The 23,627-nt window shown below is 42.2% G+C and overlaps 1 protein-coding gene across 4 annotated transcripts in view; it reads left to right on the top strand.

Moving 5' to 3' along the window:
* SHPRH (SNF2 histone linker PHD RING helicase) overlaps window positions 1-23,627 on the top strand; it is a 119,032-nt gene that overhangs the window by 63,481 nt on the left and 31,924 nt on the right. For 2 of the 4 annotated variants that reach the window (XM_059713794.1, XM_059713796.1), the window contains 9 exons: window positions 3,466-3,573; window positions 4,830-4,901; window positions 7,070-7,212; window positions 10,010-10,183; window positions 10,553-10,615; window positions 13,230-13,455; window positions 16,270-16,413; window positions 19,667-19,768; window positions 22,970-23,041. In XM_059713794.1, the coding sequence (XP_059569777.1) occupies window positions 3,466-3,573; window positions 4,830-4,901; window positions 7,070-7,212; window positions 10,010-10,183; window positions 10,553-10,615; window positions 13,230-13,455; window positions 16,270-16,413; window positions 19,667-19,768; window positions 22,970-23,041 (1,104 nt within the window). The remainder of the gene's footprint in view (window positions 1-3,465; window positions 3,574-4,829; window positions 4,902-7,069; window positions 7,213-10,009; window positions 10,184-10,552; window positions 10,616-13,229; window positions 13,456-16,269; window positions 16,414-19,666; window positions 19,769-22,969; window positions 23,042-23,627) is intronic. The other 2 variants (XM_019488366.2, XM_006260724.4) reach the window with 1 other exon arrangement.

Genomic DNA, 23,627 nt, shown 5'->3' with positions numbered 1-23,627 from the left:
ATAGTGGGTGTCTACTACAGACCGCCTCACCAGGGAGATGAGCTGGACCTTGAATTTTCAGGTCCACTCATGGAGGCTGTAAGGACAAGGGATGTGGTTGTCATGGGTGACCTAAACTACCCAGACATCTGCTGGGAGGATCAGTCAGCCAGGTCTGAACGCTCACATATGTTTTTAGCCTGCATACAGGACCTCCACCTAACCCAGGAGGTACATAATCCCACCAGAGGAAATGCCTTGCTGGATTTGATTCTTGCCACAGGCAATGACCTGGTGAGGGATCTGCGGGTGTTCGACTACCTAGATGTTAGTGACCATTGCTGGCATTTACTATCTGGCTCAGGGTGGTGAAAGCAAGCAGTAAGGCAAAAGTCCTTGACTTCAGGAGGGCCGAGTTCAATGAGCTAAGGAGATTAATAAGAGAGACATTGGGGATTCGGAGCCTCAGTGATATGGGAGTCCAGGATGGGTGGTTGTTCCTTAAGGAGATGATCCTCTGAGCTCAGAGGGAGTCAGTCCCAATGCAAACCAAAGGGGCAAGAGTGGTAAAAAGCCCCCTTGGCTCAGTAAAGGCATCCAGGAGGGCCTGAGGGCAAAAAAGGTAGCATACAAGCAGTGGAAGCAAGGGGCAATCACCAAGGAGGATACACCTCTGTTGCTCTTGATTGCAGGGAAGCGGTTAGGAAGGCCAAGGCAGAGATGGAACTAGGCCTGGTGACCAGAATTAAGGATAACAAAAAGTCCTTTTTCAAATACATAGGGAGTAAGAAGAAGGCGCCAGGTAACCTGGGGCCCCAACAGGACAGGCTTGGTAATCGGGTGATTTTAGCAAAAGAAAAAGCTGATCTCTTCAACGAGTTCTTTGCCTCCATATTTCTGAGCAGGGACCGGGACAACTCCCCCAGTAGGATTACAGACAGGCTCAGAGGACATAACACCATGCCTAGGGTCAGGGACGCTTTAGTTAGGGAACTCTTGGAGGGGCTGGACGTGTATCAGCCAGTCCGAATGCTCTTCATCCGAGGGTACTGAGGGAATTGGCAGAGGTCATAGCAGGGCCCCTGGCACAGCTGTATGAGTGCTCATGGTGCTCTGGCCAGGTCCCAGAGGATGAAAAGGGCCAGTTACAAGAAGGGGAGAAAGGAGGACCTGGGTAACTATAGGCCATTTAGTCTGGTGGCAAATTGGTTCAATGGTCGCACCCAGAGAGTGGTGGTAGATGGGTTGTTTTCGACCCGGAGGGATGTGGGCAGTGGATTTCCCCAGGGCTCAGTCCTCAGGCCTGTGCTATTCATATCTTTATCAGCGACTTGGAGATGGGCGTGGAAAGCACTGTCCAAATTCGCTGATGACACAAATATGTGGGGCAAGGTGGGCACACTGGAGGGGATGGACAGAATCCAGCTAGATCTAGACAGGTTACAGAGATGGGCAGATGAGAATAGGATGGAATTCAGTGCAGAAAAGTGCAAGGTGCTGCATCTAGGGAGAAGAAACCTGCAACATATCTATAGGCTGGGGAACACCCTTCTCAGTAACACAGTGGTGGAAAGGGATCTTGGAGTCATTGTTGACTCCAGGATGGACATGAGCCGCCAATGCAAGGAAGCAGTCAGTAAGGCACACCCTGTCGTGCATCTAAAGATGCATCACAAGCAGGTCCAGGGAGGTGATCCTTCCCCTCTATGTGGTGCTGGTCAGGCCGCAGTTGGAGTACTGTCTAGTTCTGGGTGCCGTAGTTCAGGAAGGATGTGGCTAGCATTGATAGGGTCCAGAGGAGGGCCACTCACACGGTCAAGGGGCAGCAGGCCAGGCCCTACAAAGATAGACTAAAGGGCCTGAATCTATTCAGCCTCCACAAGAGAAGACTGAGAGGGGATCAGATGGCCGTCTATAAACTCACCGGGGGGACCAGCGGAAAATAGGTGAGGCTGTGTTCCCCTGCGCACCACCTGGGATAACAAGGAATAATGGCCATAAATTGATTGAGAGCAGGTTCAGGCTCGATATCAGGAGGCATTACTTTACGGTTAGGGCTGCCAGGCTCTGGAATGGGCTCCCAAGGGAGGTGGTACTCTCCCCTACCTTGGGGGTCTTCAAGAGGAAGTTGGATAGATGTCTGGCTGGGGTATTTTGATCCCAGAACTCATTCCTGCCCAGGGCAGGGGGTCAGACTTGATGATCTGTTCAGGCCCCTTCCGACCCTAGAAACTATTAAACTGAAACTGTGACTGGTCTGCTCTATGCTGTCCTTTCACAGTATCTGTTGAAGTGAACATGGGCTCACAAAAGTTTTGTACATGTAGACACACAAGGAAAAGGAATGGAATCTTTTCTGTGGAAACTAAGGTGTTTTTTCCTGATCAAAGAGGTCATCCAAGGATCCTTGAGCTTCTCTATGGTGATTAAGCTCCACTCATACCTATAACAATACTTTTTCAGAACAGCCAGAATAAAGTAGAGCAAGTCTTAACTGCAAAATGCAGATAGCAAAGATAAATAGGAGACAAACCACACACAATATTGTGAGGAGGTACATCTTTTTTATTTCCCACGTGCATGTGGAAAATATGTTTGAGAATTACTTTATATGTTAATCGACCATTGACATACATTGAGAGTGGGTCTTAGCAAATGCAACTTTCTCGTGAAATCAAGGAGCTTCTATGCAACCAACAAATGTGACTGGCAGAAGAAGCAAACCATGAATCATCTCCCAATATGCCCTGTAGCACCAGTGCACCCCAAAAGATTTGGCAACACCAACACCAGAAGCAGTGGCCTGTGCAAAATATTGGGAACAGACCATATAGAATGGGTGGACTGGAGACATGATGAAGATTGACATACCTAATTATATAAACTGATAACCATAACATTTCCATACTGCCACTTGCCACAGTGAATTTTCACTCACAGAAGTATTACCTTTAAGAAAAAAAGTCATTATTCCATATACCTGAAAAGTCAGGATATTCACATGTAAACCCTTCTACATCCTTAATTCACTTTTGTGCTGAAGTAAGTATTTTGGTGAAGTATAAAATTATTTGTTATTCTCAGACTCAATAGTAGCTATGTAGCTAGTGAATAATTTTTAAAGAGTACAGAAAAAAGGGTTTTTTACTTTTTGTGTGTTCAGGTAAAATTATTTTGGTAATATACTAGATATATCTAGATGTTATATTTGTGGAAATCATTAGTCTCTTCTGTGTTTTTAGTTTATCACAACAATATGCCTCTCAGCTTGTATTGTAATAACTATTGAACTGTGTGAACTTACCAAGAACTTAAGGGAAAAAATATTACATTTGGATACAGGTGAAGGAAAGTACATACACACCATGGATAATCAACCACATTCTTGAACAAATGCAGTACAGTAATTGAGAGCTTTTATGTATTTAATTATTTTACATAAATATAAAAAACTAAAGCAGAATCTGCCCTCTTATTTACTTACAGGCTAAACAACTTAGACAACATTATATGAGTAAATCCAATGCAGAAGTTGCAGAAGCTCATCAGGCGTTGCAGCCAGTTCTGCAGACCATTCGGGAGCTCCAGAGAAAGGTGGGTCTCTCTCATATAGCTAGCCTGTAATTTTGGTTTACTAATTATTTATATAAATCTCCTTTATCGTCACCTGTGCATTTGGTACCTAGCACAGTTGGGTGTCTTAACCTGGGTGTCCTCAATGTAAAGCATTAAATAGATAATTTCAGGTACTTAGGGCACTCAGGAATAAGAAACCCAGTCAGAATGTGGACTCCACTGTACTGAGTTCTGCGCACACATGTGCATAATAAAACAGGTGGATATAGCAGACACATGGGGGAAAATGCAAGGTAATAGTGAGACAGTTGTTATTTAAAAAAAAAAAAAAAAGTAGCTGGGATGTAAATATTTTTGAAAAAATTACCTCCTTTATGTTGGTTAAACGGTTAACCGATAACACATACCTAGTTCCAGCCTGGGGGTGTGGAGTCCCAGGCCAGTGTCTGCCCTGCCCCACCCCACCCTGGCACAGGGGATGGGCTGCAGCTACCTGCTTGGAGCACTGTGCGGAGCCAGGGGCCACACACAAACCTGGCTGGACACAGCTGCTGCTGGGAACTGCTCCCCAGGGCCTTTTACCGGAGCAGCAGTAAGCCCTGCCAGACAACATAGCCCACAGGAAGCCGGGTTGCTGTAGTAGTAGGCAAGGGGCTTTTCCAGCAAGCTGGGACTGGGGAAACATGCAATGCAGGCAGTGCAGGTTGGGGACAGGTTTAAACTTTAAGTAGCCTGTTGCCTCCTTCCATCTGGCTTCTGAGCACCAGTGAGCAAGCAGCTAATTGCTTAATTGACAGTCATCAGTGTTCCTAAGCGAGGGGCACGACAAGTCTCTCACTGGGGTTGTAGAGAGGCAGCAGCAAGGCGCCAGACTTCCATGCGTAGATCCTGAGGTGGTGCAGAGTCACTTGGAAGAACTGGATGCCTTTAAGTCGGCAGGCCCGGATGGGCTCCATCCGAGGGTGCTGAAGGCACTGGCCGACGTCATTGCAGAGCCACTGGCGGGAATATTCGAACGCTCGTGGCGCACGGGCCAAGTCCCGGAGGACTGGAAAAGGGCTAACGTGGTTCCCATTTTCAAAAAGGGGAGGAAGGAGGACCCGGGCAACTATAGGCCGGTCAGTCTCACCTCCATCCTTGGTAAAGTATTTGAAAAAATTATCAAGGCTCACATTTGTGAGAGCCCGGCAGGACAAATTATGCTGAGGGGAAACCAGCATGGGTTTGTGGCGGGCAGATCGTGCCTGACCAACCTAGTCTCTTTCTATGACCAGGTTACGAAACGCCTGGACACAGGAGGAGGGGTGGATGTCGTATACTTGGACTTCAGGAAGGCCTTCAATACGGTATCCCACCCCATACTGGTGAACAAATTAAGAGGCTGTGATGTGGATGATTGCACAGTCCGGTGGGTGGCGAATTGGCTAGAGGGTCGCACCCAAAGAGTCGTGGTAGATGGGTCGGTCTCGACCTGGAAGGGTGTGGGCAGTGGGGTCCCGCAGGGTTCGGTCCTTGGACCGATACTCTTTAATGTCTTCATCAGCGACTTGGATGTGGGAGTGAAATGTACTCTGTCCAAGTTTGCAGATGACACAAAGCTATGGGGAGAAGTGGACATGCCGGAGGGCAGGGAACAGCTGCAGGCAGACCTGGATAGGCTGGACAAGTGGGCAGAAAACAACAGGATGCAGTTCAACAAGGAGAAATGCAAAGTGCTGCACCTAGGGAGGAGAAATGTCCAGCACACCTACAGCCTAGGGAATGACCTGCTGGGTGGCACAGAGGTGGAAAGGGATCTTGGAGTCCTAGCGGACTCCAAGTTGAACATGAGCCGGCAGTGTGACGAAGCCATCAGAAAAGCCAATGGCACTTTATCGTGCATCAGCAGATGCATGACAAATAGGTCCAGGGAGGTGATACTTCCCCTCTATAGGGCGTTGGTCAGACCGCAGTTGGAGTACTGCGTGCAATTCTGGGCGCCACACTTCAAGAAGGATGCGGATAACCTGGAGAGGGTACAGCGAAGGGCAACTCGTATGGTCAAGGGCCTGCAGACCAAGCCCTACGAGGAGAGACTAGAGAAACTGGACCTTTTCAGCCTCCGCAAGAGAAGGTTGAGAGGCGACCTTGTGGCTGCCTATAAGTTCATCACGGGGGCACAGAAGGGAATTGGTGAGGATTTATTCACCAAGGCGCCCCCGGGGGTTACAAGAAACAATGGCCACAAGCTAGCAGAGAGCAGATTTAGACTGGACATTAGGAAGAACTTCTTCACAGTTCGAGTGGCCAAGGTCTGGAACGGGCTCCCAAGGGAGGTGGTGCTCTCCCCTACCCTGGGGGTCTTCAAGAGGAGGTTAGACGAGTATCTAGCTGGGGTCATCTAGACCCAGCACTCTTTCCTGCTTATGTAGGGGGTCGGACTTGATGATCTATTGAGGTCCCTTCCGACCCTAACATCTATGAATCTATGAATCAGGCTGCCTGCTGTTTTCCTCTTTAACCTCATAGGCTATGGGTACTAGTTCCCCCCCTTCCTTCTCGCTCCTCTCTCCCTCCTGCCTGCCCTGCCGATTTCCTGTTTGAGGTACTGCACTGCTTCCCTTCCCCTCTGTACTCTGCCCTGCACTAAACGTTAACCGGTAATGCATTACCAGTATAAATATACTTATCGTTTAAACTTTTAACCTTTCATATTCCTAATACCTATACTCTCACCTCTTGAAATTTAAGATAAGAATCAATATTATACTGACCTTGAAGATACTACTGTTATATTAAAAAAGTTCTGTACCAGATGGGGCCTCATTTATTTCCTAAGCAACTGTTCTTCTAGACTAGAATAGCTCAATAACTTTAATACACTCTGTTAGATTAGCTGCTGCAGGAAGATATAAAAGAATAATGGATTAATAACTGCTTGAGCTGAAATGCTGATTAGGCTACATTTTTATATAATTAGTAAGAAAATGGAAGATGAAATAACAGCACATAATACACTTATTTTTTCCATTTACTTCCATCCTCTTTTAAATTTTCAAGCATACTTTAGTCTTTGCTATTTTTCTTGTTAATTTTTAAGAGAGACTTGTTTCTTTCCTTTAAAAGCCCTTTATTCTTCTCTCTTTCTACCATTAGCCTGTGCCCAAGGAGAGGAGAAAAGGGGATTATTCAGCAAAGAAGGAAGCTTTCAAACTTTTCAATTTGCACATTCTACAAACATTTGCACATTCTACAAACCTTTATTCTTTTCTTGCATAGACAGTCTAGGTATGTCTAAGGGGGAAGTGAAGAGTATGCAAGTAATTGGAAACTTACTGGGAAATACTCACTAGTCACATATTTAATTGAAATGTGAGAGGGATACTTCCCAACCATGTCTTCATCTTTTAGTTACTTTCAGTAAAATTTACAAATCTGGGCTAAGAGTATGGTCCAGAGAGCAGTCAAGGCTCCTGCCATAGTGAGCAAAGTACTTGTTGAGTATTCATGGATCAGTTTACTCTCTTGTGTACAGATACATTCTGGTTCGCCTTGGTGGTTGGATGCGATCCAGACAGCAATACAATATGCCATTGATGAGGAGCTTGTTCAGCGTGTGCAAAATGAGATAACCAGCAACTACAAACAGCAAACGAATAAACTCTCCATGGCAGACAAGTAAGAGAATAACTACAAAATAGCATAATTAATACACTTAAGTCTGCTTGAGTTTTCTAATCAGTTTGTGCTAACAGATGCAATTAAATGCTAGGCGCTTGTGCTTCAGAACATCTGGGCTATAATTAAGTTTTAAAATATGCATTTTTAAAAGGAGAAACTAAATATAAAACTTCAAAAGAGAGAGAACTTCAGTTTGCACCTAGACAGGCATTCATTAAAATGTTCTTCTTTGTGTTGTCTACTGTATTTTTATAATTTTCCATGTTCATGCAACGTGTGAGCAAATAATTAAATGTTAATTACAGTACATTTGCTTGCTCTAGGAATTCATTCTTACTATTTTTGGACCCCCTGTTGTGGTCCACCCATTTCCAATCCTGCTGCTTCCCATTCATGATGTGAATTTTTTTAAGCACAGGGTTATGGATAGGTTTCCGACTAGAATCCATCAGTACCACTTTTAATTCTTTTGAAATTACTACCTGTCACTCCCTTCACATTATATCCTTTCCTCAAACACCAACAGTCCTGAGACCCCAAGAGTGCTGCTTCTGTACTAATTTCAACCTGTGGAGCAAATGTATTCTGTAGCGTGGACTGTAGCTGACTGTCTAATGTTCAGTATCCTTGGGAATAACCTTAGTTCAGTTTCAGGAGCATGGCATCTATATAAAGCTGGCAAATCTGAATGTCTGCGTGTAAAAATACTAAGTGTGCAATGCTCAATGGAAGAATACCAATTTACCCTACAGTCCTTATAAAAGCTTAATTTTGTAACAAGGATGTTTTTAGATTAGATACCAAGAAAAACTTAGAAACTATTTAACTGGCTGACAACTGAACAGGCCATCTCCTAAGGGGTTTGTGGAATCCCTTTCACTGTAAGATGACAGACATCTGTTCCTGGATAGTTTTAGGTATACTTAACCTTGCCTTTGAGCAGGGACTTGGACTAGGTGACCCTTTGACTTTCTAGCCTTCCATTACTGTGATTCTTCACATACAGCAGAGAACCAGTGTCTGTTTATCCAGAGTAATTTATTAATAGAGCGTGATCCTGATAGATACTGAGTGCTTTCCCTCTGATAAAACATTAAGCATGTGCTTAATTTTTTAGTACATATGTAATTTCATTGAAGGGATATAAAGAAATATAGGATTTTACTTTCTTTCCTTCTTTAAACCTGGAGTTATGCTGAGAAGGCACAGATAGGACTTCTGTCTTATGGAATTCCACTCAGGGAAGACTCAGCTCTATCAGAAGCTGACATTTGAGTCTGATACTTCTTTTTGCTGCTGTTGAACATGGATAGAAGGAAAAGTTGGGTTAGAGTTGTGTATGTACAGGTGCAGACTTACCACTGCCTGTGGTACTTCTGAGAGAACAGTCTACCTTTGACAGGCTTTGAGACTTTGGACAAGTCATTTAATCTCTCAGGCTCAGTTTAATGCATCTGTAAAATGGGATAATGATACATCCTTTGTAAAATACTTCACCCTGTTCAATGAAAAATATTTTAAGAACTAAATATTTTCATTAGAAATGCAGAGGCAAAAGTATGAGTAATGAACTGACTTTATGGAAGATGCATAGGAGGATCTCTTTCTTAAATTTGGAATATTTGGCAGTTGAGGTTACATCATTAGCTCAATTTGAATGCTGCTCAGGTGTTTCCAAAATATCCAGTTGGTAACATAAATGTTCTTGAATGAGCATTGAATTTGTCAGGAAATTCCAAACTAAATATGTGTTTTTAACTTGATCTTTTAAACTGGTAGCCTCATGATGTTGCTTCATAAGATTTTTTTTCTGGCTTTTTCTTAGGGATAGAAAAGTTTTCTTGGGTGGGGAAGTAACTTAAAGTGCTTGGAAAGGTGCCAAATTGCTGAGTGTCCTGGTATCCAAAGCACTGTGCCCCAAGAATAGCTACAGAAAAGGCATCAGCAGTGCAAGGTTTCTGTATGCCCCACTGGCAGCATGCTTGAGAGCTGATCAAGAGCAATGATTTAGCTTTGGGAAAGTAGACCTTCGCTTCATACCCTTGTAAAGCTTTACCTGTTACAACTCAAGTGATAAATATGGTGTGTTTTTGATAGCTATGCATGTCCACTGGGCACTGGATTGAGACCAACAGATCTGGGACGTCTTGGTCAATAAACACAAATCAAATCTTAATTGGTTTCAGGCAGTATTGACCACAGTGTGTAAACATGTGAACAGTTTACCACAGAGCAAAAGGGGATAGAATATTGTTATGTACCAGCTGTTCTACAGTCATTGCCTGTGTACGTTTTTTTTTTTTTTCCCCAGTGTAAATGTAAGTTAAACTATGATAACTTTTATCCCTCTTCTGTTGATGACTAAGCTATCATAGCTTCTACTTGCTGGGAAGTAAGATCAGGCTTTGGACACGTACTCAACAGTTGATGTTTAGTAAAGGCCTGCTTTTACCTTTCAATAATATTTGTCTAGCACTAGTCATAGCCAGAGATGTATCAGTGAATATGATTTTACAGATTGTTGTTATTTCCAAAACCCTGTGTCATTTCCCCTTTAAACCACTTTATTTTAGTCTTCAAAGATAGTTCTGTATATTGGAAACATGAAAATCTTGGATTTATAGTCTTATCTTAATGACTTCACTGGGTGGAATCTTTGTAAAAGTAGGTGTTACATTTGATAGTGTTTGCAGGTTTGGGCTTTACTTGGGTTTGTAGTTTGCTTCATTTCTCTGTGAAACTACTGAATTAGACTGAGTTAGCTGTTTTTTTTGTTGCTGTTGTTGTTTATCAGGTTCCGTGATTGTAGAGGCCTTCAATACCTGCTCACAACTCAGCTAGAAGAAGTGAAGAAGTTCCAAAAGCTTGTAAGAGAAGCTGTCAAAAACCTAGAAGGCCCCCCTTCAAAGGAAGTTATTGAGGCTGCCACTATCTGCCATTTGCGGCCTGTTAGACTTCCTCTCAACAAGTATGTAAAAAAAAAAAAAAAAAAAAAAAAAAAATCTTGAGTAGGAGGTGTCTTGATAAATCTCCATCCCTTATTTGGGATGAGAAGGGAATTTAAATATGGAAGAACCTATAATTCAATTAGAGTCATGTCAATTGACCCTTTTTACCTTCAGGAACCCAGTTTATACATTTAGAATCCAAAATTATTTTATTAAAAAGGGATATCAGTTATTCACATTTATTTTGTCATTGAATATGTGAAAAATGTAATAAGCTTTATATAAAATTGTCATCTGTGCTTTCATTAATCAGAATGAAAATAATTATAGGAATTCCTTGTTGACTGGTTGAAGTTCTAAGCTTCTCCTTAAAACATCTTGCATTCCAGCTGTGTCTTCTGTAAGGCTGATGAGTTGTTCACAGACTATGAGTCAAAGCTGTTCTCTCATACGTAAGTAGTTTTGCTGCTTTTTCTGTAGTACAAGAAATTTAAAATATAAATTGTCCTGAGTTATCTAACCTTTCTCTAGAGGTAATCATTCATTTTATTTTTGCAAAGAGGTTAAGTATAATTTTTATAAATAGTGTTACTCTTGCATGTATGTTGCATTTTGGGGGGGACTTGTAAAATGAACAAATACATTATTTTGTTTTTCCCTTATGGGGTACAATCTGAAATTATACAGGGAAAAAGACTTTAAAGTGTTTCCAGACTTCATGTGTCAATTTGATAGCTATGTTCACCTACACAGTCTGTATGCAAATGATTGATTGCATGCATGCAGATAACTGATCCTCCAACAACATGGCTGTTTGCTCATTTTAATTTCATCTAAATGTTCTGTCAGACCATAAATTAACAGCTAGAGAGGGGAGAATACTGAGAGTTTAGGGCTGGTGAGGAATTTTCAAAAGTACCTGAGTAAGGAAAAGAATTCCCATTAACAGTTAATGGGATGTAGACTCACTCCTAAATCCTAATGCCCACTTCAGTATCAATGTGATAGAGGAGGGAACCGAGAGCTGCTTGATTGTGAAAGGATTCTTTTGATCAGGTATCAGTTCTAAGCAAAGATTCCACTGCACCATTTTTGCTTTTTTTTTTAACGCTAGTAAGTCTTGAATTCTAATGAAGCACTCAAAAATGTATTACTTTTAAGGCTACTACTGAGCATATAAGGGCCCCTCTACACATTCAGGTAAAGGTGTGATGGGATCTAATGTGTGATCCACACAGTCGTACCTCCTGCTGTGCCACGTGTGTGGCAGAAGGCATTATTGTGGAATTGAGAATCAGATCCCACCACACCTTCTTGCCAGTGTTAGGGGAACCCAATCCTAGTCTCCCCCTGTGGTGGGAGCTCTTAGGGTTGAGGGTGCACATGCCCCCCCAGCTGCTAGCTCTGATCCGCTGATGTGGTTCCCAGCCCCAGGGGCCTATGGCCACACTCTCACTTAATGCAGGGTTGGGCAGTTATTTGGGCTGCAGTGCTACTTAACGAGTTTTGGTAAGCTGTTGAGGACTAGAAACACATGCACACACGAGCTCCCTGCAGCCAAGTAAGGTCTGGCGCAAGAGTAAAAGCAGGAGTGGGAGCTTGAGGTCCTCCCCATGACCCAGCCAGGCACTGCTATCCCTTCCCTGGGCCTGGCCAGGCTCCCCATGCCCTGGCTGCCAGCCTTGCCCAACAGCACAGGCATCAGCATGCTTGCCTACCAAGCCCGTGCTGTCCTCCTTGGGTACCAGGGCTGGCCCTCTGGACACCAGCTGCACAGCTTCTTGGAGCTGTAGTTGAGGGCTCCCTGCATTCCCCCCAACCTTGCAGAGAAGGTGCTGGGTACTAGTGGGTCTTCAGTGACTTTTGCTTAGTCCTAGTGCCCATGAGTTTCACCCAGGCCATGCATTGGCCCTGTCCCCTAGCTAGGCGGGCTTCGGGGGTGGGCCACAGGGTGGCTGGAGGGTGCACAAGCTGCCCGACATGCAAGCCATTCCATGGGAACCCACTCATCTCACAGCCAGAGGCTGCACCCCTCCCATGCAGGCTCCATGCCACCCACAGCAGATGCCCCAGCTAGGTTCAAGCAGCCACCAGACTGAGTCTCTGGCTCAGGATTGGGTAGGCCCACCAGTGCCTCCAGCAGTTCCAGCAGCTGCTCTACCTTCTGCACCAACCCAGCCACCACCTCTGGCTCAAAGCACCCCAACAGCCACTGCAGCTCGGCACCCAGTGCCCTTGTCATGCAGTACATGTGTTCCGGCAGCATGTGCCACAGTAGCTCCCCCACATACCCAGCTCAGGCTCTGGCTCCCCGTGGCTGCACATGGGTTAAATCTGCTGCTGTGCAGGCTCCAGCCCCCAGGCCACATGGTGCCTCTCCCCCACTGCCAACAGCTGCCCGGAGATGTCTGCGCAAAACTTATCTGCGGGCCGGATACAATCAGTTACACACCCCTGAGTTAATGGCGTGGTACGAACCAGCTACAAAAGTTATTCCATAAGATATGGAATAATATTTTATGGAATAACTTTGTAGCTTATTCCTATTTTTATCATGCCATTAATTGATTGAATGTGTGGCCGGGTGACTGCTTAAGGTGTGGTTACTCATGGTGTAAGTATAATGTGTAGATGGGGCCTAGGAATCTCTACACAGAATTTACATCACTGGTATCTTATCATACTGTGGTTATCATCAGTATGCTTTGAAAGCAATTGAAAGAGGCATAAAAGAAACAAAAATCTTTTTTTTTTTTTTTTGCTTGTTAAATTATGAACGTGTTCTAAACATGAGAGTAAGCTTTAATTAAAAAAAAACAAGACACTTAAATCCATGTGATAGGATCATTTTTATTTTACCTACTTGATAAAGCCAGTTTCTTGGTCTGCTATTGTGCCATCATGTGTGGGGTTTTTTCCCTCCTTTCCTTTTCCCTTCTCTCCTCCCTTCTCCACACCCTCCCCCTCAATAGCAAACAGTAATATGCTACAAAAGAAAATCAAAATGCAGCTGTGGACGTGGAGGTCAGAAATCAGTGACGCTTGGTGTATTTTGGTATATTTAAGTGTGAAAGGTCAGATGGCTATTTTTGAGGAGATGATAGAAGATGAAGAAGGGCTTGTTGATGATCGTTTACCCACTACAAGCCGAGGACTTTGGGCAGCAAGTGAGACAGAGCGTGCCTTGAAAGCCATACTCTCTTTTGCCAAAGCTCACCGTCTGGATGCTAAACTAACTGAAGAGGGCAACACATTTCTGGAGCTCTTTGAAGCATGGAAGAAGGAATACAAGGTACTGCACTGTGGGTGTGAGTTTTGAAAAAACATTACTGCAACTTATTTCACGTAACATAAATACAAGCCCAAATTTATCTTAGAAACCTAATGTTAGGGCTTATATACTTTTTGCACAGATTAACTAGAGTAGTGTTTATCTGTTTTCATAGTTCCTAAAACAAGTCAGTGTGGACCTGTAGAGTTTCATCTTCGAAGACATTCCACCAATTTTATTCTTTTTTTTCCTCATTTAATTAAGTCTGTGTGTAACAGGACTCAGCAAATCCAATGTCAGGCCTGTCCACTGCCTCAGGTCTTAATTTCTACCTTGTATCATTTGACTTAGTTAATTTAATTGTCGTATTTTAATAGAGTTGTGTGTAATGGGGTTCACTGAATCCATTATATGCTTCATCTGCCACTTTAGTTTACTTTTTGTCTCACATTAAACTGCCATACCTTGAGCCTTCACAATACTTTTCCCATTCTAAACATGGCTTATTTCTATAAATCACCAATTCTGTATTCTGAGTTCAGTTGTTCCTTTTGATTTGCAACAGGCTCTAATAGACCTTCCTCTTTACTTAAAAGTAGTTTACTATAGCTAAATCATCTTTATAAGCATGTCCTACTAGTGTAAATACTTTTGCAGCTCCCTTAATTGGGGCTTCTTTCTGACTGGCTTCTGTGTCTTGCATGTCTTTCCAACTTGCTTTATAGTTACAGAGAGTTACCACCAACCTGCCTCTTCCTCAGCAAGCCCCAAAACTCCTCTTGCCTTAGTTCAGTCTACCTTTATTCTATAGTAGGCCTGGTTGTTAGTCATGTACTCCCTTGGACGGAGGAGTACACTGATTGACAAGTGAGACTGATGCCAGTACTGCATTAAAGGGCTAGCTTGCTCCATGACTGCAAAAGGTGGATAAACCCCTGGGCCTCTAAATCAGTATTTAGGCACCTGATTTAAGAGAGTCTCAAGTGCTTTCTACACTTCAGGTATTTTCTGAAAGTCAAGCCATTTTTAGATACCTAAATATTGACTAAAAATGTTGCCCCTAGCTTTTTATCTCAGATTTCACTATTTTATGTACAGAACTTTTTATAATTGGCACAAAGAAAAAATGTATTTTTGACATAAACCAGACAATTACTGTCGTTTATTGCTAGTGTAAGAAGGGTACAAAAAGTCTCTTCATGTTCTATTGCTTTGGGAAACAGAAGGAAAACTAACATGCCAGTGACAATGAAAATAGTACATTTGTGAATCCATCTGTCCTGGCCTGGAAACATTGATTCAGTTATCTGTGCATTTTGAGGTGTGAACTCCCAAATCTAGAACTGAGTTTGTTTTGGCTTTTGACCCTATTCTGAAATACCAGAGCTGCTGCATTTAATCAAAGGCACAAATGTGTTTTTTTTTTAGTTTTAGAATTCATATAAATATATGTGCTTTGTCAGTGCCAATTCCTTGTAGGCAAGGGAGGAGGGGAACTGTTCTAGTTTCCTTTCTAATCATACAGACTAGCTTGACAGCTTTATTTAAAATTGGGAAGCTTTGCCCACTGTAATACCACTTCACTTACTTAAACATTTGCTTAGAGAAGAAAGCTGAAGTAACTGCTTGCCTTTCTATTAGTGGATAGTAATTCAGAGCTTTTATGCATCTGTTCTACTAAAACTACATGCAGAGATGAACACTTAATGCAAAGCAGTATTCAGGAGAAGAAGGCATTGGTGTTAGCTGTAAAATCAAGACTCTGACTAGAAGGAAAAGGTATTGATAACATCAAGGAAACACTAAGGCTGTCCTCAGGGGTGATAATTAGCTTTCTTTCATCTTGTTTTTATAAGGAGTCTTAGTTTTATTTTTCTTATTTGTGATGTAGACTATATTGAATTTATTTCTCTCTACTTAATTGTATGCCAGTGTCCATGCACAATAATTATGCATGTGTGATTTGTTAAGGTGTAGGCTCCAGAACCAATGCTTCATAATTTTTTCTTTATTTAAAAAAATTACATCCCAAAAACCCACATTAAGGAATATTTTTACAGTAAGAAATCAAGATTGTATGCATCTTTTGGCCTTGAAGCCAAAAGCCAGAAAAGTAATGGGGATAATTGTTGGGTTTCAGACAAAGACTACCAGTTAAAATGCTTAAAGTGTTCCAGAAAGCTTTAATAGAAAAAAATTGCAGGGGTTTAAAAACTAACAAATTACAATATAATCAACATAAACTCTTGAGCGAAAACTATGAACTGTGACTATGATCTGTTTGTTTTCCATAAATAATTATAATAGTTAACATTTGAAATATCTGGTAATCAGTGTGTGAATAGAACCCAATGCCTCTGGCTTTCTTTTGAACATTACTTTTTCTGTGTTATCAAGAATGTTCTAACATTGTATGTCAGCATTTTTTTATATTAGTATTGTTGCTTCAGTGAACAAAGTGTTTCAGCTTCATCTAAGAGTGCTTCCTTAGTACTTCTTGCTTTGCAGCAAGTGTTACTTCTTTTCTTAATTGAAGCTATGTGGAGTCAAGCAAATGCAGCCGGCTTCCTGGTTTCTAGATGTATTAATGTATTTGTAGTGGTTATGATAGTAAGTTCATTCATAACTGCACATAATGTTGGTACCAAGAGAGCAAGATAAAGCATAGCCATAAACTTTTAGTTTCTGGTTCAGATAAAGTTGTGGTAGCTGCATGATTGTGAAATCCTCATTTAAAGATTCAGATTGTAATTGACATGAATTTGCTTACAGTGCGATGCAGGAGTATACTGGAGACCATCTGAGTATTTTTAGTAATCATTTTGGATTTTATAGTTACTTCATGAATATTGGATGGTACTGAGGGATCATGTGTCTGCTATCGATGAACTTGCCATGGCCACAGAACGGCTAAGAGTGCGTCATCCTGATGAGCCCAAGCCTAACCCTCCAGTACTTCACATCATAGAACCACATGAGGTAAAATAATGGTGTTCTCTTGTTCCTGTTCCCGTTCTCTCTCTCTCTCTCTCTCTCTCTCTTCATATGTGTGTAGACAGATATGTTGCCTTAGGTTACATCAACATACCTTAGGAGGCTTTGGACAAGGAGAGTGGCAGCTGTGATCCCCAGGATCCAGGGGTTTCACACACCTCTGAATCCTAGAGATGGCAGCAGCCATGATTCTCAGGGTCTGGGGTTTTTCACTGGGCATGGTGTGCCTCTGGGGCTGGAAGCCCTGTCAGCTGAAGGGAGACTGCAGAGGAGACCCTGCTACATGTGCAAATTATAGCAACCTGCTATAAAGTTAGTGCACATTTCTGAGGTCTAACTTCATAGCTGGTTGTAGCTTTTTATTGTGTACTTTTATTATTGTACTTTTCACATGTAACTGGCAATTGCACAGTTAATAAATTGTACAATAGTTGTAACGTGTAAAGGGGGCCTATATCTATACATAGATATCTATATGTATGTAGTTCTATAACGATTCATCTATATATAAATATATTGTTTATATATCTGTCATTATATATAGATATGAAGATATGGGTGTAGGCCTTACTGATTAATACAAGCATTTAGCAGTACATGTACAACTTATGGAGATCTGAGACAAGTTCAATAAACCAATTTAATGTAAACCAGTTAAGTCTGATACTACATCTGTCTAGGTTTATCTTACACTGATTTTGGCCCTCTTGAAAGTGGTTTATATGCACTGAATTTCTGTTGTGTTACAGATTTGAACTGGTTTCTGATCACTTGTACCAGTTTATGTAATTTCTGTGCCCAGCTATAAAGGTTTTGTTAAAAGCAGGCCTGACTGAAGGCTAACCCCATACCCACCACATCCCGAGACTGGTGTCTTTGAAGTTAAGCTTGATAACCCCTTGACAAAAATTGATTGATTGATTGATTGATTGATTGATTGCCAAAGAGTCCAAAATGCACATAAGAGAATATCAAAAGGTACAAGGATTTAGGGTAGTTTGGTAAGGGGTGATGCTGTTTATGTAAGTATCTAATGCAAACGAATTGCTTGAATTGCTGTAAGGAGGCCTGAAAAATTCTGGAACTTTGTACTAGGCCTATGGGACTCTCTCTCTCTCTCTCTCTCTTCAAGTTGAACCTGTGTCTTATCACAAGCATCCAGGACTTGCAACTTTTAGGCAAGTGTGTTAGCAAGGTGGTGCTTTGTAGGTAATAAAACTTATTGAGTCTTTGCCACTGAACTATATTTGTGATAATTAAGTGTATAATGTTGAGGTCCTCAAGGAAACACTCATGCTGCCTGCTGCAGCACAGACAGCACCTGCCAGAATGCTTCTACACAAATAACTACACTGACCAGCAGGGGCAACACGTAGGGGGTGTATGTGCACCGTCTGAAAGCACCGGTGCATGGCCTGTCAGGCCATGCTTCCTGTTTAGCTGGCAGGCAGTGGGGCAGGCGGGAGTACCAGTGCCCCCCCGCCCGCCGCGGACACGAGCTGGGGAGCGCTGGCCGCTTTTACAGTGAGTGAGGTCGGCGACCAGAAGACTCTCTCTTTCCCCGGCCAGTGGGATTGGTTGCTGGGGGACACCCCCCTCCCCAGTCACTGACTTGTGGCATAGGGGCCAACTCAAGAGGCACCAGACATCCATGCTGACCAGGATAAAAACAGAGGAGTAACAATGAACTATATGCTTGGTTTCTAATTTTCTACAAATTCTTAGATTCTGCATTCAGCAAAACATTCAACTTACCCTGCAAAAATAGGGTTGAAAAATTAATTTTTAAGTGGCATGATAGTTGTAATGCATAATGTAGAATTTCCTTTTTAAAGAACAGACTTTTTACAAAACCATAGAAATGTATTCATTAAACTAAAGGGGAATCACTTATTTTTTTTAGTCCTCAGCATTTATCTATAGTGTTTGCAGTTTTTGCAGGATTAAAATGGACTAGAAACAAAAGTCAACTGATCCATTGTCATAGAATATGCTAACTAAGTGGTTCTCAACCTTATTAGATTTAGGACATCGCTCCACAAACTTTTGGAATTTGGTGGCACCCCTGGGTGAGAACCACTGTTGTACTGCCTCAGTTTACTTCTGTTGTTTTCAATCAGGGTGCTGCCACTGCACTTGGGTAAAAATGCCTTGTGTACACCCAGGCTGGACAGGGTTATAGCATGTGTGTTCCCCTACTTCCATTTGGGTATTTGAATAAGACTAAAACAGGCAGGAGACCCTGCCTATGCTGCAGCCCTTTCTAGTCTGCCCCCCTCCTCCCATGCTTCTCCTGGAAACAGGCATGCAGGAATGTTTTTGGGCAGTGTTGTGCAGGGAAGGGTCATGGCACAAGCAGGCTCTCTTGCCTGTGTTATGCTATCAAGAACCTTTACGAAGAGAAGGAGCAAGCACCCATGCCCCTGCCCTTTCTGGTCTGGCTGTGCACAAGGTAGGCAGGACATTTTTACCTGGCCATTGTGGTGGCAGTAGCTGTTATGTGGCACCCCTGAAAGGGTCTTGTAGCACCCTAGTTGAGAACCACTGAGCTAAATGAAGAACAGAGAAAACTAAAGTAAAAAACAGCATAGGTTGTGAAAAATTACTAAACAGTTGGGGTCAGCTCACACAGGTTGGTTGAAGAATTATCATTGGGTGCTGGGATCAATTATTCTGTAAATTGAGGTTCTCCAACTTCTTGATGGCCATGCACTGCATGGGCTGTAGACCAGGAGGCTGCATGCCACTTGGGCCACTTGCTATGTACTTCCTTCTCCCCCTCCCCACCTCCTGCCATTTTTCTAGAGGTCTAGAAAATATTTCATACAAGTTGGGGTTTGGAGGAATTGAGATTTAGTCTATGAAGAGAAGACTGAGGGGTTCCATAACAGGCCTGAAATACCAGGAAGGTTCTTATGAAGAGGGTGGCAATGCATTGTTCTCTGTAGATACAGGGCACAGGACAAGAAATCATGGAGATTTTGGTTGGATATATGAAGAACTGTCTAATTCTGAGGGTGGTTAATTAAGCACTAGAATGGATTATAGAGAGGTTGTGGACTCTCCAATACTAAAAAATGTTGAATGCAGGTTAGACAAATGTCTTTCTGGGATGGCTTAAACAAGGAAGACTTTGCCTTGAGCAGGGGGTTTGATTAGTTTCAAGGCCTTTCCAGCCCTATCTTTGACCCTCTTTTGTGTGATTCCTTATCCATGCTTAATAAATGCTGTTTTTTAGGTAGAGCAAAATCGAGTGAAACTTTTGAATGACAAGGCAGTTGCCAAATCCCAGCTTCAGAAGAAACTAGGCCAGCTCCTGTATCTCACTAATTTAGAGAAGGTACAGTATGCTTGTTACTCCCATATTACAGTTTAGTGTCAACCTCTAGTGCCCATATGGGCAATCTGCTTCAGTGCTTTCATTTATTTATATATTTATCAGTAGATTATAGTTTTACTCTAAAGATGCATTGTAATCTTATTACCTTGTATTGTGATTACCACATGATATATTACATAATCCATGTTGTATATGTTACATAAAAATACTGTGTAACATAATATATTTTGGCCACTTTCTAAATCACTCAAATGTGAACATATAAACAATCTAAAACAACTTTTGTTTCTTTTCAGCTCTTGGTATGGAAATCTGTAAATAAGCAGAAATAATATAATTGTCAAAAGTATCCACTAAATATATGTGCTAATTTTCATAAGGTTCTTTAAAGATATTATTTTGTTGAAACATAATATTCAAATAGGTCAAATTGTTTGCAGAAGAGTGGTTCTCAACAGAAACACTGCTGCTGCAGCCATTTAAGAGTGCCCCTTGTGCTTCATATGGACCCAGATTGGGAAGTGGTTATGGCAGGAGCTGGCAGTCCTGCCTGCATTAGGTTTAAGGCAAGTATGGCCCCGCGTATCCTTGCATATTCCTTTTGGAAAGATGCAGGTGGGTGAGCTCCATCTGGAGGCAGCAGCACAGCAGCCTAGAGATAAATTAGACACATGGGACTGCCCCACGTGCATCTGTTCCCAGGACAGGCATGTGGAGCAAGACTGGGAACATCTGTGGTAGGAGCCAGTGCTCCTGCCTGCATTAGGTTTATCAAATAAACCTAAAAGAGAAATAAACCTTTAGCTCCATCTGAGGCACACAGCAGTTTCACCTGGTTGTGGTACCACTGGTGCTTCAGCACCCTTGAAAAGGGTCACATGGCACCCTGGCATACCATGGCACCCTGGTTGAGAACCACTGCTTCAAAAGTTTATTTTGTGATACTGGATTTAAATGCCTGTTAGATCTTTGCCTTGATTTAATAAGTTCATCACCAGTATTGAGCACTCTGATTAGTTTACTGTCACTGGTTTCCCAGCAACCTCTGGTCATTCTACCCGTGAGAAATTCTGTATCTTCTGCCCCACTTCTTCCGTTGTATAAGTCCCCAGTTATCTCAAGAGATTATGGAACAAGACAAGCTAATTGTTTTAATTCAATTACACCTTGAATATCTTGGAATGGTTTTATGATGGTGAGATGATGTCTCTCCAAGCGCTGTTTGGTGACACACATCCGTACCCAAGTATTTATAATACAAATAGTAAGTACTTTGTATATGTTTTTAAATCATCTAAAGCAGACAGTTAACAGGTAATTATTTCAGATAAAGATTGTACAGAATTGTGCTCAATATATTAAGGGATAATTACCCAGTGTGTTTAAGATGGAGACTGCCCTGGTGCAGATGACCTGTTGTACAAAGTTTGATTTGGTGATATTGATGCCGACTACTTTTTGCCAATTGTTTGAACAACAAAAATTAGTCAAAGCACAGGTGAACAAGGTTTAGTATGATTCAGGCAGACTAAAAATGTGTTATAAATATTACTTTAAACTTTCAGAAATCAAAGATCTTTCTTCTTTTTTTTTATTCCTTCCTACAGAAATCACAGAACATTTCATTAAAAATTTAATTACACTTTTAAACATATTTGATTATTTTGGTCTGTTATATAATCTGGCTGATGTAAAAAAAAAATTGTAGTAGCTTTTGTAGTGTAAATTGAACCTTAATTTAAAAAGAAGGAAAAGAGATCTCTACATTTTTCATCACACTTTTTGTTACATTGAAACACTTCTCAGGAATATTTTCAAAGTCTGATACAGTTTGATAAACAGATATAAATAGAACTGTTATCATTAATTAAATACTCTATTTACTATTTTTGATTCATGGGGTGGAGAAGATAACCTGGTTTTATTTCTACAAAAATTAGCAAAGGATGTTTAGCAACTTTAAAAGCAGTTATAAAATCAGTTCAGGATTGACTGTAATACTGTATTTGTTCAAATATGGTGAGGGTTTCCCCCCTCATTTAGCACAGGGCAGAAAAAACCTCTCATCTTAGAATCAAGTACAGACCAGGCAAGCTATTGCTGTCGCTGTGGAAGAGGGGCATGGGTGGCTCATGTGACAGGTAGGGTGTGCATGGGAGAGCACGGGGAAGAGCCAGTGGGATTGTGGGAGAAGGGATGGACAGAGCAAGTGGGGCACGTGTGGGGAAACGGCACAGGGGAAGGGACATGTGAGCACAGTGCAGGGGGGAGCGCAGGGGAAAAGGGTGTGCAGTGCAGGGTGGGAACAAGGGGAAGGAGTGCATGATAACAGGGGGAAACACAGGAGAGAGCAGTGGAGGTATTGCAGGAGAAGGGACGTGGGTAACATGGGAGGGTGTGCGATGCAGGGGAAACACGAGGAAGGGGCACGCAGCTCAGGGGGAGCACTGGTGAAGAAATACACAGAGCGACGGGAATGCAGGAAAAGAGACATGGGGTGCAGGGTAGGGAAGCAGCAAGGGGGTGCACACTATAGATGGGGAAAGGGTGAGCAGTTCTGGGGGAACATGAGGAAGGGATGAGTGGTGTGGGGAAAGGGATGCATAGGGTGCTGGGCAAGTGGATTGTGGAGCAAGGGGAGCATAGGGAACAGGTTTGTTGAAGGAGTACATAGTGAATGGTGAGCACTGAGAGAGGCATGCACAGGGAAGGGGTGTGTGGAGTGGTTGCTATGGCTTTGACCCCCACCCTGACTGGGGTTGGAGACTGAAGTCAGAGCCAGTGCTACTGTTTGGCCCTACCAGGTGCTCCGTGCCCCCAGCAGAGATAAAGCAAAAACAACTGTAAAGGTGAAGAGGTCGTGGTAGGAAGGGGAAGGCACTAGGGGCAAGTGGCAAGGGGGAGGACAAGGGGCATAAGGCAGGCTGCCTGCCCCCCAGCTACTACTTCTCTGCTACTAGCTTTCCTGTGGAAGTGGTAGGAGGAATGAATTTAAAAGGACCCTTCAAGAACTAGATTCTAGACATGGAAAATTCAAACTAATTTATAATTTTCCATGTCTCCAATCTCATAGTTGAAGGGTTGTCTTAAATTCAGTGTTGTCTTAGATTCGAGTAGATAAACTTTCCAAATAGATTATTTAAAATATAGATGATCTTTTTGGGGGTTTTTTTGAAAAATGAAAATGTTTCTGTTTTATAGTCTCAGGATAAAACCACTGGTGGAGTTAATCCAGAACCCTGTCCAATTTGTGCTCGCCAACTGGGAAAGCAGGTAAATAACCAGGAAGTGATACTCTCTTTTACAAAATTCTTAGACTTGATTTCTGCCATCTGAATTTAAATGAGCATTGTGTTTAAATCTGGGAAATTTAAGATTTTTTCAAAAACACCATGTTATTGAATCCTCTCATCCGTGTATATGTTCCTTTCGATTTCTTTACTCAATGAAAGGTGGAATATAAGGTCTGGTGTTCTGTATTTGTTCTTACTGAATTTTTTTTTTTTCTTCTGAGAATAGAAGACTTAAAAAAATGCATATTAGCTGTTCAGAGACTAATGGGACGCAATAGGATAGATACTGATACTCTGGATTCTTTTATTTTTCAGAACTAGAAAAGCTGGAATTTGAGAGTGAGTTTAGTGAAAAATGTGAGATTATGAGATGCATGCCCTATGTCTTTAAATACAGGTGCAGTATAGGTAATGCTTCATGTACTGTCTGCTGAATTTAAACTAGTACCCAAGACTAAAAGGCTCTATATCTTTTTATCATGTCTGCTGTGTTACCTGGTCTCTTCAGAATTTATATTTTGTTCTAAAGCTTATGGCTGCCTATACACATGCTGGTTTGCGTTCTA

Source organism: Alligator mississippiensis, chromosome 1, assembly GCF_030867095.1.
Source record: "Alligator mississippiensis isolate rAllMis1 chromosome 1, rAllMis1, whole genome shotgun sequence".
Taxonomy (NCBI): Eukaryota; Metazoa; Chordata; order Crocodylia; family Alligatoridae; genus Alligator; species Alligator mississippiensis.
The sequence above is the reverse complement of the archived record's forward strand: the minus strand, read 5'-3'. Positions and strand labels throughout refer to the sequence as shown.